Genomic DNA, 19529 nt, shown 5'->3' with positions numbered 1-19529 from the left:
TAAACCAACCACATAAACCCATCCCCTCTTAAAGGCAACAGGATTAATGCATCCCTTTGCTCAGCTCTCACAAAATGCCATCTAGTGGTCATTCAGCATTATTACTAGTACAATGTACAGTACATTTCATAAGGAAATTAAACAATAAACTTCCCATGTTTCCCCCACTCATACTGTCTCCTACTGCTACAATAGCACATGATACCCTTTAAAAGGGGGGGGGGGGGGCCGGTAGCCTTCACAGGGTTAACTTTTTTTGTGTTTGTTATGATTCCTCAGAGAACACGTCTGTTGTACTGTGTAGCTTCCTCCCCCTCCCCTCCCCTCCCTGCGGTACTGCAGTTTTAAGGCAACAGCAGCAAGTATAGTGACATCTTCTGTATGGAGTTTTAGACAGGATCTAAAGAGGAGCTGAAGAGAGGTGGTACCTGCCTCGTGTACTACAGCCAATAAACGATGTGCTCAGGGATAATAGAGCAGATTACTAAAGAGTGACGTGTAGTTATATCAATTTGTACATAGATATTTATATCACTTTGTTTTTGTTAATTCATAAAACTAATCACTTTTTTGGTGAGTTACCTTCTGCTTTTAGGCCTCATCCCACTAGCCCCGAGTATCTGATATGTATTGCAATGCCTGAAAAAAAGATTTTGGTTCCCGTGCACTCTGCATTGTTTGTATATGAAATATACATATCGTCATGTCTTTATTAAAATCCTGCTGGGATTGGAAAATGCTTTTTGTGAAGTCTGACTCTTGTCATCAATGTATAACATTTTGAATAGTTTCTAGGTAATGCAAGCATCGTCTTAAAAAAATAAAACAGCAGCAGACCTGATGACCCCAGCATTTGTGTTGAGTCATGGACCCCATTTCTATCTTCTAAAAGGCGCTGGGAGTGCTTCAGAGGGAGGATTCAGGCCCAGGGCAAGGAGGAGTAGGGGAGTGGGGAGAGGCCTAGCCTTTGGCAATAGCAACCCCTGCAAGGTACGCACGTGCCAGACTTGGAAAGGTGTTTCAGAAAGTGGCTCTCATCTGGTAGAAGATCTCTGCCATAAAGATGGGAAGAGGAGGGAACCACTGGATTGGCCTAGTTGGATAAGTCATTCCTATCTGTGCCCTTCTCCTCTACTGCCAATTCCCTACTCTGTGCTTTCCACCTGGCTGAGCCGTGTGCTTGGAATAAGCCTTCCTGAACTGGTGCGTCATGCTCCCTCTCCCTTGCCATGTTTAAATCCCATCTAAAGACCCACCTTTTTGAATCCACTTTTAAATCTTATGCCCGATTGTCTGCTTTTAGTCTTAACTAACTTTCTTTTCTTTTCTTTTTAACCATAGTCTTGCTTTATGAAATACCCCGAGACTCTTGTCCCGTATGCTTGTCTTATTAGATTGCAAGCTCTAGTGAGCAGGGACTGTCTTTTTGTGTGTTTGTACAGCCCTGCGTATGTCGTGTAGCGCTATAGAGATGTTAAGTAGTAGTAGTAGTAGCCTCAGCTCTGGACTACCCCCTGCCACTCGTATTATATATGACAATGAGCAGCAGAGCTGGGGGCAGGTTCTGACTCAGGCTGCCAACAAGCTCCATGTCATCAGGAACAAGCGGAGCTATTCTTGGTTTTACCCCACTCTGTCTATGGTCTTCTGGTTTTGCTTGTCTTAGAGAAACTTTCATTCCGTGGCATCATTTGCTAGAACCAGTGATTTATATTGTAGCTTTTACCAATCACCGGAAACTGTTTGGCGCGATTAGTTGCATGTGGTTGTTCAGAATGAGGCTTGAAAGGTGCTGCGGTAGCCCTGAAAAGCAGCAACATGAATAAGATGGCTTTCTGAATACCAAACAGATGTATGTAAATGGTGGTAGACGCCATCCTTTACTGGTTTAAGGACCACTTTGTGTTATTAGAAAGAAATTACCTGAATCACATTGTCAGCAAGAACAAAGCTGATTAGTGTGATATAAACGTTGCATGTCATGGTAGTTTGCAGTCTTTACTGCTCCATTTTAATAGGAACTCCTTATTAGAGATCTTGAGTAATGTGATTTGCTTATGGTCTATTAAATTTTTACAGTGGTATTAAAATTTAAAAAAAAAAAGGCATGGAAACAAGCTCTGGTTTGTTTGTTTGTTTTTTTTAAGTCCGTGCTGCAGCGATGTTATGAATTGCTCGGCAGATTTGAATTATCCATTTCACATCAGTTAAACACATACAAGTATGAAGCTCAGCCTGGCCACCTCAGGCTGCTGGGTAATGTGCTAGCAGTGGGACATCAAAGTTGCGGAACCAGAACAGCTTCCTAGCTCTAGGAAAGGAGAAAGAGAAAGCTCATTGTAACAGACTTTTGAAAGACTTTTTACAAAGAATGAATAGTGATTTATGCACCTAAACTGCCTATCCGAAAATTGCCCTCCCTCAATACAGCAAAAAGTGTATGCAGAATTCCACAGCATGCACATACTTATAGGGGGGGCGTGCCAAGGGGCCTGTTTTAGGAAGGACTGGAAAATAATGCACTGTGGGGTAGATTTTAAAAGAAGCGCAATCAGCCTACTTTTGCTTGCGCATCAGACTCAAGCAAAAGTACGCTGGATTTTAGTAGATATGCGCGGAGCCGCGCGTATCCACTAAAATCCTGGATCGGCGCGCGCAAGGCTATCGATTTTGTATAGCCTGCGCGCGCCGAGCCGCGCTGCCTCCCCCCGTTCCCTCCAAGGCCGCTCCGAAATCGGAGCGGCCTCGGAGGGAACTTTCCTTTGCCCTCCCCTCACCTTACCCTCCCTTCCCCTACCTAACCCACCCACCCGGCCCTGTCTACACCCCCCCCTTACCTTTGTCGGGGGATTTACGCCTCCCGGAGGGAGACGTAAATCCCCGCGCGCCAGCGGGACTCCTGCGCGCCGGGCCGCGACCTGGGGGCGGGTACGGAGGGCGCGGCCACGCCCCGGGCCGTAGCCACGCCCCCGTACCCGCCCCCAAAACGCTGCCGACACGCCCCCGCAACGCCGTGCGCTCCGGCCCCGCCCCCGACACGCCCCCGACACGCCCCCTCCGAGAACCCCGGGACGTACGCGAGTCCCGGGGCTCTGCGCGCGCCGGGAGGCCTATGTAAAATAGGCTTCCCGGCGCGCAGGGCCCTGCTCGCCTAAATCCGCCCGGTTTTGGGCGGATTTAGGCGAGCAGGGCTCTGAAAATCCGCTCCATAGAGGATAACGTTCAAACAGCTCCGCGCGGCCCCATATTCGCGCGTATGTGGGTGCACGGAAACCTGTTCTAGTTTATAATCTGCTCGTGTCTGGTACATGCAGATTACAAAATACGCATATATTCCTCCCCCAACCTACGCGTGTATTTTCAGCACGTGTGAATATTTGCGACGCATTGAAAGCGTGTACTTTCACTTCTTATTTTATAAATATACTTGCACATAGTGGGGCGGATTTTCAGAGCCCTGCTCGCGTAAATCCGCCCAAAACCGGGCGGATTTACGCGAGCAGGGCCCTGCGCGCCGGGAAGCCTATTTTACATAGGCCTCCCGGCGCGCGCAGAGCCCCGGGACTCGCGTAAGTCCCGGGGTTCTCGGAGGGGGGCGTGTCGGGGGCGTGTCGGGGGGTGGGCCCGGTCGTCGCGGCGTTCCGGGGGCGTGTCGGCAGCGTTTTGGGGGCGGGTACGGGGGGCGTGGCTACGGCCCGGGGCGGTCCGGGGGCGTGGCCGCGCCCTCCGTACCCGCCCCAGGTCGCGGCCCGGCGCGCAGGAGGCCTGCTCGCGCGCGGGGATTTACTTCTCCCTCCGGGAGGCGTAAATCCCCGGAGAAAGGTAAGGGGGGGGTGTAGACAGGGCCGGGGGGGTGGGTTAGGTAGAGGAAGGGAGGGGAAGGTGAGGGGAGGGCGTTAGAGGATTCCCTCCAAGGCCGCTCCGATTTCGGAGCGGCCTTGGAGGGAACGGGGGTAGGCTGCGCGGCTCGGCGCGCGCCGGCTATACAAAATCGATAGCCTTGCGCGCGCCGATCCAGGTTTTTAGCAGATACGCGCGGCTCCGCGCGTATCTACTAAAATCCAGCGTACTTTTGTTTGCGCCTGGAGCGCAAACAAAAGTAGGCCTATTCGCGGAGTCTGAAAATCCGCCCCATAGGTTGTATTTTCGAATCTGCGCAATTTATTTTTGGTAGGAAATCTACCTACACAAAACGCAGATGTAAAACTGCTGAAGCATGGGTGATCACCGTTCAATGTAAAGTGTATGGGGGTGGCACGCAGTTTACAGACCTGCTGTGCACAGCCTCCGTTTCCCTGTACACTTGCCTGATATTCCAGCCCATGAGAGGAGAAGAGAGGATCTGGTGCTTCCAGGAAATCAGTGACAGCAGCCTGCCCGCAGAGGAGACCAGTCCCCGGCCCAGCAAGGCAAATGACATCAGCAGCCCCCAGGAGGAGAGAGTGAAGGAGACTGGCTGCCCACACAGCAAATGATTTAACCTTGGCAGTGTGACAGCATTCTGTGAGGAGAGGAGACTGCATGGTAAGAGACAGCTGTTTCTGCCTCTCCGATATGCCCCTCTTAAAATGTAAGTGTCCCTACATCTGCAACTGTGAGTTTAAAATGCAATTTTGGCTAAAATGGCCACTCTTTACAGCGGAGTTGTGGGGTGGATGAGTTTGAGAAACGGAGAGACCAGCCTCATGAGTTTGAAAGAGAAGAGGAGTCAGGTAAAGAAGGGGTTGATACTGAGGGGAAGAACAGCTGAGGAGGAGGAGAGCCACCATAGGGGAGGGATCGACTACCCGGGTTTAGAAAGGGAGGGTTAGACAAGAGGGTTGGCCAGAGGAGTTTAGAGGAGGGAAACTGCTGGAGGGCAGAGCAGCTGAAGGAGGGAGTAGTTTCAGAGAGGCGATTGGCTGAAAAAGGGGTTTAAACCCAGTAACAGGCAGACTTGTCAAGTCTTCCATGTCTAGTAGGAGTCTCCCATTTTTGGAGCCTATCTCCCACTTTCTGGCATGGGAGCAGTAAACTGCTGCCTGATGGGGGAGATTTGGCAAAACTAATGCAGCACATGGTCAATCGCCCAGTTCTCCCTGCTCCCAACCTGCCAGCGCCGTTCAGAAGTACACAGAGCAGGGTCTCTGAGCAAGTACAGCACTGCCTGTCCCTGCCGCCCACCTCCTCCCTCCCTCCTGCTCAAAGGAGGCATGCCGCAGGGATACGCACTGCCGCACTTTGCTCAGGGACCCCACAGCCTGTGGTATTATCGCTGCTGAGTAGAGCTTGGCTGGGACAGGAGGGCTGGAGGAGAAATGAAGGAAGGAAGGGGTGGGAGGAGAGTGAAGGGAGGGAAGGGTGGGGGAAAGATGAGAGAGGAGATGGAAATGAGAGAGGGAGAGATGGGAAGAAGGAGAATTGAAGAGAGGGTTATAAGATAGAGCGGAGGGATTAAAAGCAAATACAGCCACTTCCTTGCAAAATCTTCACTTACTTTGCCTTATGGTGTGAAGTCTCGGGTGATTGCCTGATTTGCCACCACAGGCTTCAGGATTAGTAAGTTTTGCTTAGATTTTCGACTCTTAGCATGTGCCTGGTATATTTGATTCAGTTTTTCTGTTTTATGGTTACATTCTGTATTGCACATGATGTGTGATAAAATGTGACTTCTTCAATAGATCAGTGGGATGTAGGTCTGGCCCAGGAAAAAAAAAAACGGAAGTCTTTGTAGGCTATGATACCTCCTTCTGGTGCCTCCTTTAAAAAGTTTCACAACCTATAGTGCCAAGATGTTCTTCTTAACACACGGGCCGATACAGTAAAGTGTGGCCGCGGTTACCCTGCTTCTAACCCGCTTTCTACTCACAATTTGGCCACGTTAGTCCAACCCGCGATTCACTATCCCTTTTAACCCATCCTTACTGCTTCTTTAAATCAACGGGAAACCCTTTCCGCCCGCAGCATGTATATGAGATGTAAACGATCGGATTTGCTATTCCCTCCCATACAGTAACATGTGCCCCGATTATCGCTTTTTTAACCTGCAGTTTTGCCACGTGTTTAACCTGCTAACTTACCGCCTACCCTTACCCCTGCATTAGTGTGGAGCATCAGGTCAGAGAGACGAAATTTCACAGGCAAACGACCCCCTCACCCCCCGGAACAAGAGCCAGGATCAGGCAAACTTTCCCCCAGCCCCCGCTCATCTGCCCTGGTCGCATCCATGGTGCCGGTCTCCCGTGCGGGCGCGCTGACAGCTCCGGAGCAGGAAGGAAGGACCTGTTGTTTCCAAGCATAACCTAAACTCTTGCCTGCCCAACCTAAAATCCAACGCGCCGGGAAAGCCACTCTTCAGATCGTGACTAATCCCATCCCCCAGCCCCCGCTCACCTGCCCTGGCCGCATCCATGGGTGCCGGTCTCCGGGGCAGCCCCAGTCCTCTCTCCCATCCTCCCGGGGGCAGCCGGCGGCGAGAGCGAGAGCAGCCCGGGGCGGATCGCGAGGCGGCTTCCAGCAGCCCCCACCAGCGAGGGTGCATGAACGCACGCCGTGTCCTGAGTGCCCGTGGACGTCAGAGGTCACAGCGTGCACCCATTCACCATCGCCGGCGAGGGCTGCTGGAAGCCGCCTCGCGATCCGCCCTGGGCTGCTCTCGCTCTCGCCGCCGGCTGCCCCCGAGAGGATGGGAGAGAGGACTGGGGCTGCCCCCGAGACCGGCACCCATGGACGCAACCAGGGCAGGTGAGCGGGGGCTGGGGGATGGGATTAGTCGCGATCTGAAGAGTGGCTTTCCTGGTGTGTTGGATTTTAGGTTTTTAGGTTTCCTTTTGCTTAAAGTTGGGATCCACTTCCTGGTACCTGTCATTTCAAATGTCATTTGAAATGACAGGTACCAGCACACCCAGGATACTGTATAGGCGCTGTATAGAAATACTTTGAAAAGATTGCATGATAGCGCTTCAGTATGGTGATATTGCACGCTAAACAGCATTTAATGCATCTTAGTAAACCTAGCTGTAATTTTGTACCTGAGACAACAATGGGTAAAGTGACTTGCCCAAGGTCACAAAGAGCAGCGATGGGATTTGATCCTTGGTGTATAGCCCACTGCAATAATCCCTAGGTTACTTCTCCACTCATCAAGGATCTAGACAAAGAAGGCTCCTGTGGAAGGGAGGAGTTAACAAAGTGTTATGATCTATTCCTCAAGAAGGGAGGAGTTAGCAATCTGTAATGAATCTGCTCCTGTGGAAGGAGGAATTAGCAATCTGATATGCTCATCTCCTATAGAGGGAGTAGTAAACAGTCTGTTAGGGTTTAGACTGCGGAGTAGCAATCTGTTATGAATCTGTTCATACTCCATCAGACTCCTGATGGAGAAGGAGTAGCAATCTGTTACCAGCGGAGTGCTTGGAGAGGGCACTCAGCTGTAGAGGAATGTAGATAGGTGGTTCCTTGGGCCGATGGCAGATGACTGCGCCCCGAGGAGGATATCCTGAGAGGGACCACCGGCTAGGCATGGATAAGGAGACAGACACAGATAATTCTTTTATTAGACAGGATAGTAGAACCACCAGAGGTGGCAGTAGTGAGCTGATATGCCCGGCAGGGCTAAAGTTCCTCAGATACTGGAACAGCGATCCCAGGGTTGAGCTGTAGAGAAACTATAGATAGTGAGTAGACAGGGTATGCTGTGTTCATAGCCAGAACTGGATGACAAAACTCACATAAGGTCTTTAGAAAGCTCAGTAGCTGGAAAGGGTTAGGCCCTCGAGGAGCGAGTACCTGGTTCCAGGGAAAGCTCTGAGAGAGCAATGGTAACTCACAAATGTCTGTATCTGCGATAGCTTCCAGGCAGTAGGGAATCTTCAGAGTGTTCAGGAACATGGACCCTCGAGGAGCAAGTACCGATTCCTATCTGCAATCTGAAATAAAGAAAGAGAGCGAGGCCCCCCGAAGAGCGGGTACCCCTGGTAAGTCTGAGGATGCAGAGTAGCTTGGGAGTAAAGCCGAAGCAATCCCCTGTTGCTAACTCCATTCGTTAGCAAATACTGAGAACTTTTATATTGGGAGCGGATGACGTCATCTCAGGGGACGCCCCCGTGGTTCGCGCCCTTGCTGGTACATCAATCGGAGCGCGCGCGCTCGCCCTACATCATCAGGAACATGACGGATCCGCAGCGTCGTGCAGGTCCGGGAACGCTGGAAGGAGATGGCAAGAAGATGCCACGGCAGCTAACCGTCCATCAGACCCGGAGGGAGTCGCCACAGAGGTAAAGAGGGCGGAGTGAGGGCGTCGAGCAGCGACGGACACAACAGTGTGCATGTGAGAGAGAGAGAGATAGAGGAAACATATGTGTTAGCATGTGAGAGAGACACAAAGGAAGTGTGTGTGAGAGAGAGGTACAGAGAAAGTGTGTGTATGAGAGAGGTACAGAGAAAGTATGTGTGTGTGCCTCACACACACACACATACTCCCTCTGTCTCTTACTAAGCATGTATATGTGTGTATGAGAGAGAGGGAGTATATTATATTGTGTGTGTGTGTGTGTGTGTGTGTGTGTGTGTGTGCATGCTCCCAATCTACAACAATCTTAGGATGACAGATATGGAGAGCAGGAGATTTTTAAAATCCTTATCAGTTTTAATTATTGGGTGTTATTTGATGTGTCTGCTGTTTGGAAATATTTTATCGATGTTTAGGAAATTTTACAATTATATATTTGGGGGGAGTGTGTGCCAAAGAAGTATCTGCCCTAGGTGCCAAATACTCTAGGTATGCGTCTGTAGGGAGTACCAGTCACTTTTCATAATATACAGCACCCCCAGACAGGAAATACCATCAAAAGACATCCAAAATTAAGAGCTCCCTGTAGCGAAGCCCTTACCCTCTCCAGAACATAATTTCTAATTTCTTAATGTATATTTTCCTTGATATTAATATATCCATTTCAGACCTACTCACTTGCAAAAATCATGCACACAGCGTAGTGCGCGCCCACTCACATCCTGAGAAAATGACGAGAGAACATTATTCGAGGCCATTACGGAATGTTATGTATGTTAGAGCACTCCAAGGAGAAATCAGCTCTAGGCTAAGGTGGCAGCACACACTCAATCTCAGTGAAGCTCAAGCACCCATCAGATTTGTCTTCGCAAATGCACTACTTGTAGTTTAGTAGCTACAAGCAAAAGTGTAAACTGTACAAGGGCTGTGGATGTTTCGTAAGCTGAACACGGAAACATAATTAAAAATGTTGAAGGCGACAGTGGGGAAAAAATGTAGCTACATAAAAAATTCATGATAATTAAAAAGTAATATCATCTCGGGCTTTGCACCAAGAAGAACCAGTTCCTACTTTGGCTGGTGGGGGAGGGGAGGAGGTGCGGAAATGGCACCTTGACCTTCCTTCATTCTCAGCTTTCTCCGGTCACCCGAAAGCTTAGGTACTCAGAGGGGCTAATGTGACAATGAAATATAAAGTATGTTTTGTTCAGCAGCAATGGTTAACAGTTCACGTGAAGAATGAAATGTGCTAGTGGGTTTTTAACACCAGGGCGGGCTGCCCCTTTGGCCCCAGTGCACCGTTCAGGATTACGCCTTACGTCCTATCGCAGAATAATCTCTACCCTATTGTGAGAAGTGCAAAGGATAACACTCTGTAAAAAAAACACAACACAGGTCAAAAAGGTTTCTTCTCGCAGTTTTCTAAACTGTGCTGTGAGCTTGTACCTCTGGCCCCCCCTCTCTGGTGGCCTCCACCACTGTTGCTATAGCAGGCATCTCTTTCTAACACACGCACATTTCTTGGCTCCAAGCGTGGCTGGGCAAAACTTGTTTCCTCGAATTGGTTTTTGTCTTGTGAACTGTGCTTTGAGATACGTATTGTGCTTCCTGATAACACAGCCCGTCTGGGGCTGACTACATGTGCAGTGCAGTGATTTGAAACATTTACATTACTCCCTTTAAACAATTAGTTGAGGAAAGCTTCCATCCTTTGCCAGACTTGATAGCATTTAAGAGTTGAGTGAATTTGTTGTTATAGTTCGCCCAGGGCACAGAACTTTTGTACATGAGATTCCTTTGGGGGAAGCTCGGTGTTCCAAACAGGTTTAAAAATAATTTGCGGAGGAGGCCTATCTCGCAGTTTTTCCTTCCGTGCCCATTGCCCTGATGAATTTGGTTTGGACGTTCATTTTCTTTATTTGAACGGACATTCTCTTCTCTCTCCCTACACCTTTCCTCGTGGATGTCATTAATTAGACAGGTTGCTCTTATCTGCCTCCTTTTCCTCCACCACCAGCTATGCTGTATCCCCGGAACAGACTTCCTGTGTTTGTGCATCATGCTCCCTTTCTGGCCATATTCAAATCCAGTATAAAAACTTACCTTTTTGAGGCTGCTTTTAAATCATAAACTCTGACTCCCCCTAATTTAGTCTTGTTAATTTTAACCATTTTTCTATAATAATTTAATTTTTCATAGACTCTTGCATATCCTGTGTGTGTGTGTGTGTGTGTGTGTGTGTGTGTCTTGACTCCATGAAAAAGGGACTGTCCCTTAGCTGCATTATATACCGCTCTGCCTATGTCTGGTAGTGCTATAAAAATTAGTAGTAGTAGTAGTAACCTCCATGATGTTGGGCTGTATCATTTCAATTTGCTGATTGCCAGCAGCCTTTCTACTTAGTGTACTCAGTCAGCATGTTGCACCTGTGCTTCATGACGGGCCACTAAAACTACTGTATTTCTCCCAATTCAAGATAGACACAACTCAGAAACATTTAACACATTGGCCCCTTACTACTGATGCGAGTGTTCAGTTGCCTTAGGATTGTCCGTCTGGCAGTTGACAGAAGAGTTTTCAGTGTTACACCATTTCATGTGGAGTTGAATGACTAGAAATGAAGCAATTATATTGGCTTTCCATAAAAACGTGACTATATAACATATAACAGGGTGAGGGTTGCTTGGTTGTTTTGCTCATTCATTACTTTGAGCAGGACACAACATGACCTACAGAGTAATGGAGCCTTTCTTGCCACATCAAAATACAAATTTCATTCCACTCCACACCCATTCCATATCCAGGCAAGTCTAACAGTGGTACAGTTATGGTTTTGTCTAGCCAAAGACGTTCTGCAGTAAAAATAAACTTGCCCATGAGAAAAGTAAGCATACTTGAAAAAAGAAAAGATTTTGGAATGAATGAGATAGGAAAACACTAGCAGGGAACGGGAACATCTATCAGCAGTGTCTCATATTGACGAACATGATGTTGGTAAGGGGTATAAAATTTCACAGTGACTTCCTGCGATTGTGTTACCTATATAAATATTTATTGATATGTTTCACTCTATAGCGACATTTAATTCTTTTTACTTTGCTCCGGGGCTTCACGGTTGTCAGTATGTTATTTACATATTGCAGGGGTCCTGCAAAGCCTGAAGTGGGAACCGTTCAGAAAGTCAGTGTCAGATTAATTGTCTGTGACTGGTGCCTGGCGTTAGATAAGGCGACATTTAATAAACGGGAATCTGTTACTATAATAGTTATTTCTGGCTCCGAGTTCAATAGTATTTATTTATAAGGATCTTCTTTCTGGAAGACTCTCATATATTTATTTTGAGGGCTATTGGTTTTATTTCAAATAGGGTTGCCAAATGGCTCCAAATTTTCAGGACAGGTTAATCCAGTCCTGGCTTTACTTCCTTGCATGCAGGAACTTACAATCTTGCTTTTATTAAAGAATGCAAAATGGAAATAAGAATAAGTCCCAGCAATGAGGTAAAACCAGGACTGGATCAACTTGTCCAGAAAATTTGGAGCCAGTTGGCAACCCTAATTTCAAATAAATACCATTCAACTGAAAGTCTCATTTTTAAAGAGACAGTGAGCATGTCTAGTGATAGTGGGACATCAGTGCTGTAAGAACTAGCTACATCACTTCAAAATATCTAATTCTTGAATTTATTTCTAATGTTAGTTTTATTCTGTTGTCTCCTTTCCTTATTTACCGTATCTATTTTATTTCTTATATTACATTTTTATATGTTTTTTCGAATATACTCCCCAGGTTTTTTCTTTTTAATCCCCTTCACAGAAACCAGTCTTTAGTTGTTCATGCTGTATTTCATGCCTTGCCTGTCAATGTGATGATTGCATAGGCTTCTGATAAAGGTCAGTACAGTTGTTCTCTAAGCAGATCGGAAATGCTTTGCAGAACATTTAACACCGTGTCCACAGAATGGTGGAGCAGGTCAGAAGTTAAAGCGTCAGGCTTTTGAAAAGCCAGGCTTATTTTGTGCTGTTGCTAGAGGATAGCAGAATGCAGGAATGAGCCATCCGCTTTACATTTGTGCACAAGAAAAGGGTTCATTGACAGACAGGCATATTCCTATTATGTGAGCACCCCACCACATGGTCAGATTACCAGGCTATTGTGCTCATCTAATGATTCTTTTGTCTCCCTGCACAGATACTCTCCTTGACGACTTCCTCCTCACCTACACTGTCTTCATGACCACCGATGACTTGTGCCAGGCGCTGCTGAGGCAATATCCTTAATTAACTGAATCCAATTATGACCTAACTCCCAACACATGCCTTCTGTTAGGACCCTTTTGTTTGCTATACAAAACTGTGCACCCCCCTGAGTCGCTTATGGGTTTGTCTCCTCATGTAGAGTCTGAAAGAAGCAGAGGGAAAGTGGGAATTAATTTATTGTTAGATGAATAATTATTTGTAAATGAGTAAAGAAAGAAAAGGAAAATAGAGCAATTAAGCAATATGTGTGGTATTTATGGGAAAACCTTTTGTTTCGTTTGTTTTTTTCAGTTTGTCTCTAGTTGCTTTGTGTTATTTTTGCATTTTAGTGCATGCTAAATTGCGTTAGTGTTCCCTAAAACCATTCAGTGCATGCCAAACTACAAAAAAAATGTGTTGGTTGTTCTGTCGTTTCGTATTAGAAATAACATGAAACGAAATGCCAAATGTCAGCGATTTCCATGTCGTCTTGGTCGACAACACATCCCTGTTCAAAGAGTTCCTTCACAGTCCCCCATACCTCTTGTTCACACACCAGTCACGTGGGCATCCTGTATGTAGGGTACCATAGACTGTTGGTTAAGCTCTAAAGCCATCTTCGTTTTTAGTTTGAGAACAGTGAACAATTGGATTTATGCTATTTTTTTTTTTTAATAGTGGCATGCTAAAACTAGAAACCCAAAAGCTAGATCTCACAGCAGTGTGGACAGAAGTGTGTGTAGCTTCAGAATAATGATCACTGATGAAGAAAAGCCCAGCTTATGGGCTCGAGATGCCCGAATCACTGCGTGCGACATGGTTCAGCTATTCTGGTGTGATGAGTAGCCCCAAGGAAGAGGCAGTTGAAAGCGTACCGCTGCCCTGACCCATCCTAATGAGGCTTTAAAAAGCTTGAAATTGTCTGCAGAATGGAAGGCTGCAGTAGCTGCAAGCAGGCAATCCATTAGATTCTCCAGATGCTTAACCTTATTAATCTGTGCTCCCAGTCATTCTGTTGTGTCTTTTGTGGGAAGTCTCTTCCGCACACTTTTGATAGTTGACCACTTATTTCAGCTGCTCATTGAGGCCCCGTTTTCTTCAGAGAGAACGATTCTCCTCTCCCTCCCCTTGGCAGCATCGTGCCCTTCTAACGAACCCAGAGAAAATACCCAACCATATGCTTTACATTCCAAATAGTGAACATTTTAATTTTGCCTGCCAGAAATGTGCAGCTCCCCTGGAAGCTTTGCCTAGACTGGGTGGCTTTACACATTCAAAGATTGTCAAAAAGGCAATGCCTAATTCATGCCACCCCGAGGCAGCTGTCACTTGGTCTTTCCATTTACAGTAGAATGGTATTCATAAACATGCCATAAATACTGTACCAGATCAAAGTTACCCAGCTCTCAAGATATTTCCATAATATACATTATCTTGAAGCCAAAATTGCATGCAAACATGTTGTATCTGCTGCAGGATTTAAGAGGGAATAGCTAGATACAGGTTATACTTGCTTAGGTTTCATGCCTTATTATAATATTTCTGTATTCTGGGTTGAATATTAATGTTCCATCTGGAATACCTCCGTACCTCCACTCCAGTGTTTTGTTATTCTTTGACCGGAGCTTACCTATTGTGCCAAGAAAGATGAAGTTAAAGGTGAAGCCTCAGCATCTCTCCGCAGAAAGCGCAAAGTCTTACATTTAGCATCTCAGTGGGCAGCCCTGTACAAAGACTGGTTACATGAAGATGAGCATTCCAAATTATTTTTGAAGGTAAGCCTTAAGTGGATGTACTTTCATTTTTTTTGAAAAATAATTGTTCTATGCATGCATCCTTTTTATGCTTTTCAACTTATGGAATGTTGAAAAGAATTATGTAAAAGGGATCAACCTTCATCTGTCTGTCCATCAGCACCATAACTCTCCAAAAAGGGGATGGAACTTCATCAGATTTGGCAACTTGGCATGCAGGATGAAGATCTTGAGGAAATTTTAAAACCAGAAACATCAGAGAACCAAGACACCAAAAAAAAAAAATTGCCATTGCTTTCTAAGGGAAATTCTTAGAGGTCATTGGAACTGTTAGAATGCTGACTAGTGCTCTAAATGCCCCTGCGCAGCCATCCAGAGTGACACTGGCAGAAAGAAATAGAAACAGAGAAAATAACTGAATCAACTGGTATAAAATCACACAAAATGGCACTTCCAAAATACACCCTCCCCCCCCCCCACACACACACACGCGCACCATCCCTCTTGCCCCTCACACACTCCGCAGAGCCCTGTTTCACACACACACACACACACACACTCACACTGTAGCCACACAAATGCTCACATCCACCCACCAAACACCCACCCACCTACTGCAGCCCAACATCCTCACACCCACCCACACACTGCATACACAAATACCTCTCAAAGACCCAAACAGACCCTCACATGTACCCATCTTACACACAAACATACATTCCAACACAAAGGCACACCCACCCATACTCTCACACCGACACATATACACACATCCCTTATATTCCTTTACCCCCTCACGCATACTTGTACCTCCTCATGCATATCTAGACACACACCCTCTCACATCCACCCACCATATGCACAAATACATCCCCAAATACTCCCTCCTACACACACCCAGGCATTGCTAGTGTTTAGTGAAATAAGGTTGGGAAATATGGGTGAGAAAATGACTAGTTTATATATAGGGGTGATAGTGAGGTAGATTAGGTATTGTTTTTATTGGGGTATTACACTTTAGGGTTTTATTTAGGCAGGACAATGATTCAGACATGTTCTGAAGGTGATAATTGTATTGCTGATATGTTTTGAATGTGATAACTGTTTTGTTGATATGTTTCTGTACATACACACCTGCTCCTAGCAAAGCCACATCCCCTCATCATCCCACAGGGTGGGAGGCTGGGTATGGGCACACACTGTAAGCCTGAAGCATTTCCATTTATATTTAAATGTTTAAAAAGAGAACCCCTCCCCAAAAGAACAAAGCAAAGGGATGTAAGGCACAAACAGATGGTAGCAAATAACGCTGGAGTGACGAGATTTATCTTTTAGAGATTTCTTTCAATTCACGTTTGTCATCCCTGACAGTGTGCCCTTAATCTTTGCAGTGGAACATATAGAATAAAGAGAACCTTTAGGATGAATTTTAAGAACATAAGAAAATGCCATACTGGGTCAGACCAAGGGTCCATCAAGCCCAGCATCCTGTTTCCAACAGTGGCCAATCCAGGCCATAAGAACCTGGCAAGTACCCAAAAACTAAGTCTATTCCATGTAACCATTGCTAATGGCAGTGGCTATTCTCTAAGTGAACTTAATAGCAGGTAATGGACTTCTCCTCCAAGAACTTATCCAATCCTTTTTTAAACACAGCTATATTAACTGCACTAACCACATCCTCTGGCAACAAATTCCAGAGTTTAATTGTGCGTTGAGTAAAAAAGAACTTTCTCCGATTAGTTTTAAATGTGCCCCATGCTAACTTCATGGAGTGCCCCCTAGTCTTTCTACTATCCGAAAGAGTAAATAACCGATTCACATCTACCCGTTCTAGACCTCTCATGATTTTAAACACCTCTATCATATCCCCCCTCAGTCGTCTCTTCTCCAAGCTGAAAAGTCCTAACCTCTTTAGTCTTTCCTCATAGGGGAGTTGTTCCATTCCCCTTATCATTTTGGTAGCCCTTCTCTGTACCTTCTCCATCGCAATTATATCTTTTTTGAGATGTGGCGACCAGAATTGTACACAGTATTCAAGGTGCGGTCTCACCATGGAGCGATACAGAGGCATTATGACATTTTCCGTTTTATTCACCATTCCCTTTCTAATAATTCCCAACATTCTGTTTGCTTTTCAAAGTCATTTATGCACATAAAACACAGATTTATGACTTGCAAATGGCTTATTATAAAATTGTCTGGGATTTGTGCATGTAAAATTATGCATGCAACCCAAATTCCTGCACATTTCATGCACACATAAAAGAGGCAGTTTTTGGGGAGGGGTGCACGGAGTTGGGGTAGAGTTTGGATTTATGTGCATGCTTTTTATTTTACCTGTTGCAAAAAGCAGGTGTAATTTTATATAGGTGCGTTTCCGTTCGTACTTTTGAATAATTTTGAAAGTGAACTTATGGTCTGGAGTTTGCTTTGAAAATTGGTGTAACTTATGTGCGCAGCTGACACATAACTTACCTGTGCTGTTACAAAATTAACTTCTTAGAGGGCAACTTTCAAACTACATGCAGAAGTTTAAAGTCTGCAGATCTGTTTTTCCTGCAGTCTGTATGTCAGATAAAGTATACACACTGCATCTGCTTTTTCCAGTGAAATTACATGCAAAAGTGCTAACCCCTCCCTGACTCCACCCCAAGAAATATCTCCTCTCTCCACACTCCCTTCGTACTTTTATGTGCAGAGAGGGTAAGCAATTTTCATAGTCCATTTCCACATGCAAAATAATTTACTTGCCTTTCAAAATTGCTCTCTTAAGATTTCTCCTTTACTTTTCTTTTCAAAAAAGTTCAAAAAAGGTTTGGATAAGTTCTTGGAGGAGAAGTCCATTAATGGCTATTAATCAATTATACTTAGGGAATAGCCACTGCTATTAATTGCATCAGTAGCATGGGTTCTTCTTAGTGTTTGGGTAATTGCCAGGTTCTTGTGGCCTGGTTTGGCCTCTGTTGGAAACAGGATGCTGGGCTTGATGGACCCTTGGTCTGAGCCAGCATGGCAATTTCTTATGTTCTTATGTTCTTACACACTTATCTACTTGGGCTGCCATTGCCCAAATAGGGGCTTTGCTTTCAAACTGGTTCTAAACGTAGAATCAGAAAATAACCTACAAAAATAGAGCTCCTAATGTCTGAATACAAACATAAACAGCTAGAACATGGCTTCTGTAAAAAAAAAATATATTTTTTTTTTAAAGGGACATAGCTATAATACACAATACACATATTTTATTCTAAGAAAAGAACATTTTTTCAATAACCTCAAAAAACTTTCTGTTCATACATGGAAGTTCCTTTATATATAGAAATCTCTTGCCAAAAGCATTGTATAGAGATTATCAATTATAATCATAGGTCCATTGTTGTTGCTTTAAAAATCTGTACTAAAAAACTTCCTTGTCTTTTTTAAATTTTTATTTTGCACATAAAACTAATTGTTAAATTAAATCTCTGAATCATAAATGTCTATATGACTCATAAAGACTACAAAACTTTCAAAAGACATATGTCAGCATTCTTCACCTCGACATGGTCCATGTTTCAAAATATGATCTGCTTCAGGGGGAGTCCACTATTTCCATCTTTGTATATATAGCTTCTTAACTGAAGAAGAGGAAGCATCAAGAGTATGAAAAACAAGCTGACCAATTACATGTGTCTGCATCATTGACATCACATTATATTATTTAGAATAATGAGAACATTCCAGATCCTCATTAACATATATAGTATATAGTAACATAGAAACATGGAGATCCATATTCAAAATCATTTAGCTGGTTAATTCAGAAGTCAGTTAAATGTATATTTGGGCACATATCCGGCTAAATTCTAGCCACCTAGTAAGTTAGGTGTTTAGAATTTAGGGCTAGATTCATCATTCTTCGCAGAAGAATCCAGCGAAAAAGGGGGAGGAGTGAAGGGGGGACGGGCCTGCGAAAGGCCGCAGCCGTTCGTACCACTGTGGTACGATTTCACCGGCTGCAGCCTTTCGCACAAATAACGCCACCATAAAAGATTCGCAGATCAATCCAGAACCCAAGTTTTACAGTTCAAAAACATGGACTTTGATGAAATGGGGAAGTACCTGGAGGAAGAACTAGAAGGCTGGGAGAATGAGAGAGATGTGGAACAACAGTGGACCAAACTAAAAGGAGCAATTACCAAGGCAACTAATCTATATGTTAGAAAAGTAAAGAAAAGCAAGAGAAAAATGAAACCTATCTGGTTCTCAAAGGAGCTGGCTGACAAAAGCTAAAAGAACACCATTGAAGAAATATAAAGAATCCCAAAGAGAGGAGCACAAGGAAGAATATCTGGTGGAACTGAGGGAGACGAAGAAAGCAATCAAGAAAGCGAAAATTCAAGCAGAAGAAAGGTTGCCAAAGAGGTAAAGCAAGGTGACAAAATATTTTTCAGATACATCAGTGAAAGGAGAAAAGTCCAAAGTGGTATAGTGAAACTGAAAGGTGAAAAGGATCAATGGGTGGAAACAGATGAAGAAATGGCAGAAATATTAAACGAATACTTCAGTTCGGTATTCACTAAAGAAGAACCCGGAGAAGGACCGACGCTAGTTAACAAGAAACTGGAGGGAAGCGGAATGGATGAAACTCCGTTTACGGAAGAGAATGTATGGGAAGAGCTAGGAAAACTGGAGGTGGACAAAGCCATGGGGCCTGATGAGGTTCATCCTAGGATACTGAGGGAGCTCTGAGATGTGCTGGTGGCTCCACAGTGTGACCTGTTCAATTGCTCCCGGGAAATGGGTGTGGTGCCGAGTGATTGGAGAAGAGCAACGGTGGTCCCGCTTCACAGGAGATGCAGCAGAGAGGAGACTGGAAACTACAGGCCGGTTAGCCTCACCTTGTTGGTGGCAAAAGTATTGGAATCACTGCTGAAGGAAAGAATTGTGAACTATCTACAAGCAGCAGAATTGTTGGATCAGAGGCAGCATAGTTTCACCAAGGGAAGGTCCTGTCAGACAAATCTGATCGACTTTTTTGATTGGGTGACTAAGGAATTGAATCGAGGAAGAGCTCTCGATGTCATCTACTTGGATTTTAGCAAAGCTTTTGATACAGTCCCGCACAGGAGACTGGTGAATAAAATGAGAAGCTTAGGAGTGAATGCCGAGGTGGTGGCCTGGATTGTAAACTGGTTGACGGACAGAAGACAATGTGTGATGGTAAATGGAACTTACTCTGAAGAGAGAGCGGTGTTAAGCAGAGTGCCGCAAGGATTGGTGTTG

At 45.2% G+C, this 19529-nt stretch overlaps 1 protein-coding gene across 3 annotated transcripts in view; it reads left to right on the top strand.

Moving 5' to 3' along the window:
• Positions 1-19529, top strand: part of RAPGEF5 (Rap guanine nucleotide exchange factor 5) — a 490380-nt gene that overhangs the window by 395385 nt on the left and 75466 nt on the right. For all 3 annotated transcript variants that reach the window (XM_029589067.1, XM_029589066.1, XM_029589068.1), the window contains 2 exons: positions 12461-12539; positions 14138-14282. In XM_029589067.1, the coding sequence (XP_029444927.1) occupies positions 12461-12539; positions 14138-14282 (224 nt within the window). The remainder of the gene's footprint in view (positions 1-12460; positions 12540-14137; positions 14283-19529) is intronic.

This window comes from Rhinatrema bivittatum, chromosome 2 (genome assembly GCF_901001135.1).
Source record: "Rhinatrema bivittatum chromosome 2, aRhiBiv1.1, whole genome shotgun sequence".
In the NCBI taxonomy this organism is placed as follows: Eukaryota; Metazoa; Chordata; class Amphibia; order Gymnophiona; family Rhinatrematidae; genus Rhinatrema; species Rhinatrema bivittatum.
This window is presented reverse-complemented; position numbering and strand designations above follow the sequence as displayed.